The following is an 11,331-nucleotide window of genomic DNA, read 5'->3' as shown; positions in this document are numbered from 1 at the left end:
TATAATTTCCTGTTCTTGCTTGCTGTATAATTATCATTTTATTTTCAATAAAGACATTGCAAATGCACTCCATGTCCTTTGTCAAATGCAGCAGCTAATAAACTCATTTATAATAAATACATTCTGAGCATCACGAGCTTAAAGGTCGTGTATGCTACACTACTTATTTCTAGTAGCGGTAAATTTCTACTGTCAGTCTTCTGTGTTAGAATGAATTTTTCATGGCCGGTGCCTCAAACTTAGCAAGTGCACCGTCTGCAAAAGAGTCGTTGTGCCTTCCCTGTCATTTGGAGAATCACAGGAATGAATCTCGCCATTTCTGTAATGAGCGGCAAGCCCCTCAAATTTTGCCGATCCTCATCTTTAAGCTTCATTGACATTGCGTTGAGCTACCCTCGATGACTTCTTGACCATTACATAAAGTAGGGAATGGCGACATGAAGGACAAGAGGGATTGGAAACCAACCATGTGTCTATGCAATCCAAGTGGAAACTGTGAGAGCATTCTGGTAATACTCTCACCTTTTCTCCGTCCATGAATTCTGTCAAGCAAATAGGGCAATCCATGCCTGCCAGAGGCAAGCCGGCCGTGTGGTAAACTGTGGTGGGCAGTGCCTTTATATCGATTTCCCTGCAGATGCTACCTTTAACTCCTCCAACACCAGAGACGGTCCCTGGCTCGGCCACCACTGGCCATCGTCTGCAGAGCAGTCTACAGCGTATCATGACACTCACACCCAAAGCACATATGATGGAACAGAGAAACGCCGCAAGGATGATGGCTAAGCTCGAGTCGAAACTAGCTTTCGCTACGTAGGTAACCGCTGCCGGAATCTCCACTGACGGGCTGATGGGAGTCGATGACAGCAATATCCTGCGATCTTCTAACAATGTCCTGTAATGAACAGAGGATGGCAAGGAAGAGATACTCTCCATTTTACTGGAAAAGAGGTCCAATGATATCGAACCTTCGAGGTGTGTCAAGGCCCAGTGGCTATTAGGTTGGACACCGATTGCAAGATTATTGTGAAAGCCGAGGAAAATGTTGCAGATGGAAGGAAGATTCTGTGGTTGTGAACGTATTGAGTGGACGCTTCTTCCTAAATAGATGAGCAGGAAGAACAGGGCATATTCCGCAGGAAAAGGCAATGGGGACGCGCCCACAGAAAACGCTCCGACAGGCATGAAAAGACTGGACGGTCTTCGAATAAACAAGAAACTACTTTGATAAAAAAAAGAACTGGGCCAGAGTATAATAACTACGGAATATTAGTAATGGGGGGCAGACAAACGTACTGGTTGTACCATGAGTCTCGAGGACTCTGATTCTTCCGACCCATTAGTTCCGTTGCATTATTCTGACATCCTGTTCTTTTATATGTTTGTACGGTTTGCTGCTTGGATATGCTTCGTTTATACCTTGCTATCTATTATATCAAAAGTTATAGTGAGCACACTATCGCCCTGGTCGTCGCTGCCCCGAATGTTATCGGATTCCAAAATAAAGTAAAAGCAAATTCAACTCCATAGATCCACTTTTGGGCCGGGTCACAACCATCTGAACTCAAATAATGTAGATTCTTCTGAATTTTTTTGTTGGCTAGTTTATCTGCAGTCACAGATATCACTGCAATATGCAATATTTAATTTATGATTTGAGTGGTTATCTGAACAAAAGCATTTAAGTTATTAAAATCACTAAAAATAACTAATATTATTATCGAAATTGTGAAAATCACCCAAAAAAAATAACAACTCCCGCCTACCTAATTTTTTCCATTTACATCATAAATGCCTTGTGGCTTAACAAAACACCATGAATTATGACTTAATAAAACACCATGCACTACATCCTTCTGAAATTTAATATTACACGATGAACAAAACACCACTCTACACATCACATCTACACACCATGAACTAGATCCTTCTGAAATTTAATAGTACACGCTACTTATGGGAGTCTCACTAATTACTCCACCGCTTTACACACCATGAACTAGATCCTTCTGAAATTTAATAATACACGCTACTTATGTGAGTCTCACTAATTTGCTCCACCCCTTTCTAGGCCGATTCTCCATGAAACAGGCGTAGAGGCATCTTGTTTCATTAGTCGAGTGTTCCCGAGTCTTAAACTATGCCGTGTGAAGTTATTAGACATGGGCAAAGATTTCAGTCATGCATGTTAAGTCATATAATGTCCACGTTTTTCACTTCTGGATTACAAATTCTTTACAACATTATGTATGTCATTTGGTATGCACGGTAAAATTCATGATTTAATAATTGTTTTTATTTTACAAAAACTTAATTCTTTTTTTTAAATATCTTACATAGATCAGTGAGCAAGCACCAAGTGGTACACATTTCAAAATGGGGACGAATAAAAATTAGTAGTAGGGTAGTAGGGAGGAAATGCTATAGCGAAAACTAAAGCATACATAATAATTATTTATTAATCATATAAAAATTAATAATCATATTAGATTAATAGGTTTATTGGTCGCACTTGCCTGGCTGTTAATTTTAGTTGACTTTCTATTATTTTACCGAGTTGTTTTTACTTCAATTAAAGTTTTTGAAAAATATTTTTATTTTCTAGTAAATTTAAAATAATTTTTTTATTTTTGTGATTTGAATCAAAGTTTTTGAAAACATGGAATATTCTTATTTTCTCGTAAATTTAAAAATAATTTTTTATTTGTGATTTGAATTAAAGTTTTGAAAAACTTTCTATATTCTAGAAATCTTATTTCTAATTTTTAATTGGGTGAGTTAGTCTTGATGTGACATAATTGTTAGAAATATGTTGTCATTGATGGCAGAAAATGACAACGGTGTTGATAGAAATGGCAAAAGACAAGATGATTGTAAGATGAGGAGAGCATGGAGGGAGAAGGTGCAATGATTTTGAAGGCATTTCTTATGCATAAGATCACTTCAAGAGTAGATGAAACAAAATTGGATGGAAAGAACTGTGAAAGAGCTTTCTAGTGGTATGTGGAAATCAGAAAATGCCCTGAAGCTATTCAAAGTCAAAGGTGACAAACCCCATGGTCAAAGGTTTTAGGAAAAAATAGAGTTGTGGTCTTAGCAAACTTTAAATCTGGCAATTGGTGAAACTTGGGAGAGTGTTATGGGCAAATTTAGTGTTCCTTCAAACGACTAACCCCTATACCTAGTAGCTAGTCTAGAACAACAACTAAAGTAATTCCATTGCTTTTCCTATAGCTAACAGATAAAAGAAAGAGGAACAAAAGAACCAACCTGTATCTCTCACTTGATCCCTCTTCCCTTTGACTACTTTCGCCACTCCCTTCCATACTTAACTCACTTGGAAGGTACCTGCACACAAGCCGAGACAGAAAACCATCAAAGCATACATATCGATCTGTTAACTAAACATATTATAGAATCCAAAGTACAATATACATCATATAAACACATGAATGGGAAAAATCATAGAACTCGTTATTGAAAGAAGGAAAGATTACAACCCATGTAGATGCATGCTCGATTTAGTGTCATCCTTCTAGCTTCAAACCCTTCTCTCCTCGTGAAGCAACAATTTGACATGATAACCTTACTCTCTTGCAAGTCTCACTCAAACAACATTTCCTTAACTCAAGAAGTTCCAACCTCTCCAAGCCTTTGAATGCTTGGTTGATTTATAGCCGAGTGTAGGAGGTTAAGCCATTAATGGCCCTCATGAATGCTTTACCAAAATTGGGAAGTGGTTCCATGGAGGAAGGGATAATGGATTAAGGTTCATTCATCTTCTTCCTCATCCAAAAGCGATCCCAATCCATCTAGAAACTTCCATAAGCATCCATTGGATGAGGAATCCAATGGATTCATTTCCAAAATTCGATGAATCTCGCTCGACGTAGGTAGAAAAAAGGCTAGGTGCGATGCATAGCACCCAGACAGTGCTGTTACTGTAATGCATTCCAGCCAGATTGAAGGCCACCTGCGCTGATCTCTTTAGGAGAATTTTTTGGATGAATGGTGTCATGAAACTCTTGAGAGGCAAGCATGACGTAGGTTAACTTCATTAGGGAATGAAAACAACTGAATTAGTGGTTGATGGACCCTAATAATACAGATCTGGAAGTCGGGGTTAATGTGCCCAAATTTTCCTGTAATAGTTAACCCCCAAAGCATGAAGTCGAAAATAAAAATGTCGAGTGAGATGCTTTACCACTTGGAGAGAAGGTTTCGAAATGGAAGGAGACCTGCATCAGTTACAATACATATATCATGATACTTTGATTTTTTCTCACAATTTAGCTAAGGGAAGGCATACCCATGCTCAGCTTTATAAACTTTCATTACATGTACAAATATAGTCGTCTATAGATGTAGACCCATGAGTGGATGACCATGAATGTAAGGCCATTGTACATTTGATATAGTACTCCTGAAAAATATATCGCAGCCCGGATGGATGAAACTAGATCCGGGGTCTTCAATCTTGTTCAATCTTTCACTCAAGTACAAGTCTAACCATGTGAATAGATGATCTGAAGTCGAACATGGAGAGACATCGTCTGATTACCAACCAATGATGTAAGTCGTTAACAGATGCGAGAGGAATCATCGATAATGATAATGACCCTCAAGGTACTACAGTACATTTCGCAAGGTGTGAATAAATGATTTGATGTCGAACACCATACAAAGTCTTTCAATTGAAGGCCAGTGATGTCAACCTATCCCTGGAAGCGAGAAACCTGCCATTCATGTATGCAAGCCTCAAGGTACTGAAGGGGTGTTTTGAAGTCAACTTCTTGGATGATGCGCTGATGTCGACAAGAAGCAACTCGTCGCAAGTGGGCCTTCATGTATCCCACATCAATGGCACGAAACGAGGTAAATGATTTTGGATATGAAACATCGACTGAAAACACAAGGTTCAGGAATGGCGGGCATGAAAATGAAGGTTTACTATATTGTAAAGGATGAAGTTTTGAATTGAATGACTTCTCCTGAACATATCGGTGACACTAAGGTGAATTGCTAGCATTGACCCAAAACAAAGTGATGGATGGTATGATAGACCAACAGTGTGATAGCCATCAAGCTGAATGACCCAACCCACATAGTCAAAGTGATGAGGTGAAAGTGTCATGTTCAAGAGCGACCTACTACCATAAAGTGTTCCCAGCTTTTTCCCATTTTCCCCAGTCATTTCTGACCAATACCTCTTTATTTCTAATCAAGCTTAAGGAGGATAACATATGCTTACTGTATAATTCCACGCTTCGGGTGAATCCATCACTATTTGATGTTTTAACGAGTCTAGCAAAGGTGAAACACGGTCTTGTCTAGATGGACAAGTTTGTCGCTATTTGATGTTTTTAACGAGTTTAACGACAAAGATAACTAGGTTCTTTTCACATTTAGACAGTCTGAAAAGGGACTAAAAGGAAACTCCAAAAGTTCTTTTTCGTACATTTGTCTTTCAAGCCCAAAAAAGAATAAAACAATACAAGAGAGAACCTATTGATCATGTTTGACCAACGAGTACCTTTTTAGTAGTTAATCTATTTCAACTCGAAGAAGGGATAAAATTATACTGAGTAGATATCGATTCTAATCCATTAATGAGCTAGAAAGAACAAGTGCTCGGCAATCTTTTCATGTTTAGAGAGTCTGAAAAGAGCTTAAAGAGGACTCCAATGGGGGTTCCTTTTTCGTTTTTAACAAATCTCGAAAAAGCAATAAAAGTTTGCTTTGTGGTCAAAGATGTTCAATTTACACGTAAGCACATCGTAACTGCTTGCCAGTTGTTAATCCTTCTCAAGATTCCATCAAAAGATTAAACAATACATGTTCATGTATTAAATAAATAAAAAACCAATGTTTACTCGATTAACGTGCAAGAAATAAACATAAAAACTGGTTCTTAGCATTCATTTTCACCATCTCGTTTTTACCTTCTGAACTCTAGAGTAGTCTTTCCTGAAGTTCACCATTTGATTGCAGAGGATTGAAGGGATCATTCCTTGTGTTGTTTGGATCAAGTAGAAACTAACTCGATTCTCTTTCATTTCATTTATCTCCTGTTTTAGTTAAGAACATTTTAGGGTTTTGAGGTCCCTATGGTTTCTTTTTCCAATTCAGGAATTTGAAATGGTAGTCATATGGAGAGAATGAGAGCATGAAGAACCAGATAGCATAGCCTTGAGTAATCAAGCCACAATCAAGGTCCTAAGAAATTGTGGATTACTCAAGTATTAAACTATCCAACCTACGATAAAAAATGGATCTTCTATAGTTTCTTATTCAATCATGGGATCCAACTGATCAAACTTTTCACATTAGGGACAAAGAAATCCCTTTTACCATCGATGATATATACTTCCTAATGGGACTGTCAAGGTGGGGTGCCCCCATTTCACTAACAGGACCTTCCCTCGGGGGCAGATCGGTGAAAGATTATGTGCGACAGTTTTGTAGGCAAGGTGCTCAGCCTAGCAGAGATGGAAAGATACTTATCAAGGATGTTAGTGATTTACCGCTAAGGACGATCCTTTTTAGTATTGCCAGATTGGCTGGCAGTTCCACGCTTCATTTGGCCACCAAATCATACATGCAGTACGCCTTAGAATGTTTAGAGCCAAAAGTATTCAATTGGTTCGGGGCTATCCTTTCATCTGTGAAAGAACAACTGACCAAGGTGAAAAAAGGAAATCTCATCCATGGATCCATCGTGATCTCTTTCGCCTTGGAGAGAATACCTCTCTTGCGGCCACAGCTCATTTGACTGGGTGTATCTTGACCAAGAGACCCACGGATGTGGAGGTGGATAGATCTAATGGCTAGGCATGGTACCCATTCTACGATCGTTTTTACCTCTACATTCTTTGAATGGTTCAATCGACAGGAGATGACTTTTGCAGAATATCCATATTTAGGAATGGATTTGTGTGGTGATCTGGATTTACCATTACCAACTGGAGCAATGTGGGGTGCTATTGTTAAATTGTTTGACCAAGTGTTTTTAATTTTTTAAAGTTTTTGCATTTGTTGTGTTTTTTATTAACTCCAAGACTAAACAAAATCAATTTTTTACGTACATAGATATCGGACCTGTTCGACCTGTGGGAGACCCATGAGATGTAGTTGAAACAGCATAGAGATCTATTGGGAGAGTGATTCTCCGAGACTTGGATTTGGTCAAGACTTTGGCTGAGTTGCAAAATCACATAGAGGGTTTAACCTTAGGTATTCTACATATCCAGATCAAAGAGCTACCTATGTAATTACAACGCCACACCATTGGTGTGCCGGGTCACTGGATGAGACTCTTGCGCATGATAACACAGGAAGTGACCTGCTATCATGAGAACCATTAGCTTACTAAGATCATTTCTGCATACATTTAGTTTTTTGGCTCAAACGACCAATTTTTGTCTTGGACACAAACTGCTTGTAGAAACTTTTTACAATTTACTTTCAGGGTTTTATTATGGTTGAGTGATGCAATCCTATTGAACTGATGATGTTAATTGAAAATATTTACTTTACATGTGTTGCAAATGTCTATTTAACACATAATTTGCAACAGAGTCTGTTAATGTGTTCAGACTTCTAGGAATATGTTGATCTTGAATAAACTCGAAATACCTTTCCAAAATATGAACTCTAAGGAACATACGATGAATTGTTGGTTTTCGGAGAGTATAAATGAGAGTAACTTGTAGCACAACGAGTTGTGAGTCCAGCGTAATGATAGTTCGATGAATGCCAAGTGAAATGGCATCAGAGAGAAGTTCAAACAACGCGCTATACTCAACAATATTGTTTGTTGACCGACCAATACAAATCCCTCTAAAACTCATTAACTTGTCGCTCGAAGCAAAAATGGCCTATGCTGCAGCAGATAAGTTTTGTGTGCTACGACTAGCACCATCGGCGTAACCAACACATGGTTACGAAAAGTTCGACATCTGCAATAAATGCAAAGTGGATTACCTAACCAAATAAAAACCCTAAAAGAAACACACTTAGACATGAAATCCAAGCATATTTACATGAGTTTTACCATACTCAATCAAGCATAGTAACGTTTTAAATACAACCCATTTCTGGGCTTAGACAATGGAACTCCGTCATAATCTACTAACTCAATGGAAGCTTTCATCAAAACGCGCTTAACAATATAAGGGTCCATCCAAAGTGGTTCAAATTTTCCTGCACCAATTTTATCCAACTCCTGATCATAAACCAAGATCAGGTCACCTTCTGAGAAGACTCGAGGCTTGACATTTTGATCATATCTCGCCTTTACCCATTTCTTGTGTGATTCGTTAGCCAATGCGGCATCACGATGGGTTTCATCCAGATGGATTAATTCAAAGAAACGTGCTTCTTCCTCAGAAGTGTTAGGTAGCAAGTGAATTGCGAGTTTGAGTGACGAAATTTCACATTGAATTGGAAAGACTGCTTCCAAACCATACACCAACTAAAAGGGTGTGAATCCAGTAGCATTTCTCACCGAGGTTCGATATGCCCACAAGGCTGAGTATAGGATTAAATGCCAATTTCGTTTGTGAACTCCAATCATTCATTATAACATGTGCTTAAGGAATTTGTTGATAGCCTCAACTTGTCCATTAGCTTGCAGATAATATGGAGGAGAACTATCATGTGACAGTCCTAATTTGTTAGCTAACTCAACCATCATGTGATTACAAAAATGCAACCCATGATCTGTAACTATGGCCTGTGGCACACCAAACCTAGCAACCACATGTTTGAAGAAAAATAATGCAACTGTTTCACCATTGTTGTTTAATGTAGGCATTGCCTCAGCCCATTTGGTAAAATAGTCATGAAATCAATGCCCCATTTAGCGAATGGTCCAACAGCAACTACTGGATGCGAAGGTGCAAGTGGTAGTCTAGCTTTCTGATCAAAAATTTGACATGCACGACAACTTCTGACAACAATTATGCAATCTTTGATTATTGTTGGCCAAAAGTATCTAGCACGGAGAATTCTCTATGTTGTTGCATACCCAGATAGATGTCCACCATAAGCACCTAAATGATAATCATTCAAAGCTTTCTCGGCCTCCTCATGAGTGAGGCACCTACATAAAATCGTATCAATACCACCGCGATAAAGCATGTCACCAATGATCAGATAATTTTTGGCTTGGTATTTGATACGTTGTTGTTTAGAGTGAGAGGTATCGGGTCGGAAAGCTTGGGTCTGGAGATAGATCAGTATATCTCCATACCATGAATCACTTGACGAAATGAGAAATAGAGACTCATCCATGATTGATGTTTCTGATGTTGAATCATAAGGAAACTAGTTCGTCAAATATGAGAGATTTCTCTGATTTGGATTTAACGAATTCCAAATCAAATTCCTGCAATATAACTATCCACTTCGAGTATTTTCCCCCCAGTAATTGACGTGACAAAATGTATGTCATAGGGTTGCAATCGGAGATAATTGTAGTTTTACGCAGGAGAATATAGTGACGAAACCTCTGCATAGCTTGAACGACAGCCAAAGCTAACTTTTCCACATAAGAATATTTCCTTTCTATATCATTGAGATTATGGCTCAAATAATATACAGGATGTTCTATTCCATCTACTTCTTGGACTAAAACCACTCCAATGGTTGTATCTACAGTGAGGAGATACAGGTAATAGTCTTGTTGATAGTTTGTGGCATACATTAATGATGCTCTAATCAGGGAATCTTTAATAGCATTAAAGGAAGCTTGCGCAACCTGATCCCAATGGAAGGGTACCTCTTTCTTCAACAGACGTGTAAAACCTTTAGCCAACTCTGCATAGTTTGGAATGAACCTCCTCAAAAATTTTTCCTTCCCTTGAAGTTTTTGTAACTCTAATAAATTCGAAGGCGGAGGCAAGTCAAGTATTGCCTGAACCTTAGTTGGATCGAGTCGAATTCCGTCTTTTGAGACTACAAATCCAAGAAATCGACCAGAGCCAACACAAAACACACACTTGTGTGGATTGAGTCTTATTTTGTAGTGTCGGCACCATAATAATATTGCTCTAAGATGCTGTGGGTGATCAGTCTGCTTTCATAAATGAGCACGCAAATCATCAAGATATGGTTGTACGATGTTCTTAATGTCATGGAAGGCATAATTCATTTCCCTCTGAAATGTAGCCCCTGCATTATTCAAACCAAAAGGTAGCTTTCTATACGCGAATGTGCCCCAGGGACAAATAAATGTAGTTTTTTACTGATCCTCTGGGCAGATATTGATTTGATTGTAGCCGGAAAAGCCATCCATGAATGAAAAGATTTCACATCTAGCACATTTGTCAATAATTTGGTTGATGAAGGGTGTAGGATAATTGTCTTTTGGACATGCTTTATTTACATCCCAGTAATCAACACACAGTTGGATTTTCCCTTGTTTTTTCATCACGGGAACAATATTTGATACCCAATCAGTAAGAGGTACAGGGTAAATGAAGCCAGCATGCAAAATTTTTTCAACCTCTGTCTTAATGGCAGCAGCTTTCTTTGGATGTACAGGTCGAAGCCGCTATCGTACTAGTTTGACATTAGGGTACATTTTGATTTGATGTTCAACAATGCTTGAATCAATACCTGGCATCTCCTCATAAGACCATGCAAATACATCTCTAAATTCATGAAACAAAGTACGGTAAATATTGAGTTCCAGAGGAGAACAAGATTTGCCGACATGAACATTTTCTACAACTTTTTGCTTGGTCGAAATGTCTATAGAAATGGTTTCTTCTATGTTAGACAAATTACGCTCAGAATCTACCAAATCTATTCTAATAGAATTCAAAAAGAAATCTACAATTTAAGGGTGCACTAGTTCTTCTAAATAATCCACACTGGAATCTGGAGGAAGGGAATGATGATGATAATATTCCCAAGGTTCTTCTCCTATCATCATGGATTGGATGATTTCCTCATCTGTAGAATATATACAAGCAAAAGGATTGGAAGAAGTACCATATTCATGCGAACGATCTACCCATACAATTGGTGAATGTGGATCTGGAAATGCCACACAAGCAAGAAAAATTGATTGCTATGCCAGTTCGATAATCTCAGCAAAACTCTTGTCTTCAACACTATTGGTGATCCTCTTTAAATCAGATGAAGTAGAGGATAACATGTTACATGTCTCGACTCTCACAACTTCTAATGATTCCAGATGGTGGAGGAAGTGTGAAAGTACCCATTATGGAGGGGTCTTTGAAAAGACCTACACCAACAGATTGAAGTGAAAGCGAGGGTCCGTTAACAAACAGAATGCTTCCCATAACTTGAGAACTAGAGGAA

At 38.4% G+C, this 11,331-nt stretch overlaps 1 protein-coding gene across 1 annotated transcript; it reads right to left on the bottom strand.

Moving 5' to 3' along the window:
* Positions 1-205: 205 nt before the first annotated feature.
* LOC149235116 (RING-H2 finger protein ATL77-like) lies at positions 206-936 on the bottom strand. Its single transcript, XM_089368463.1, has 2 exons — positions 523-936; positions 206-280 (listed from the first exon to the last, which is right to left on the bottom strand). Exons 1-2 carry the CDS (start codon positions 934-936, stop codon positions 206-208), a joined length of 489 nt encoding a protein of 162 aa, XP_089224589.1.
* Positions 937-11,331: the final 10,395 nt, after the last annotated feature.

This window comes from Pinus tabuliformis, chromosome 8 (genome assembly GCF_031772625.1).
Source record: "Pinus tabuliformis cultivar Carrire ecotype Pingquan chromosome 8, CPIR1, whole genome shotgun sequence".
Classification (NCBI taxonomy): Eukaryota; Viridiplantae; Streptophyta; class Pinopsida; order Pinales; family Pinaceae; genus Pinus; species Pinus tabuliformis.
Note: the sequence above shows the minus strand (reverse complement) of the source record. Positions and strands in the feature narration are given on the sequence as shown.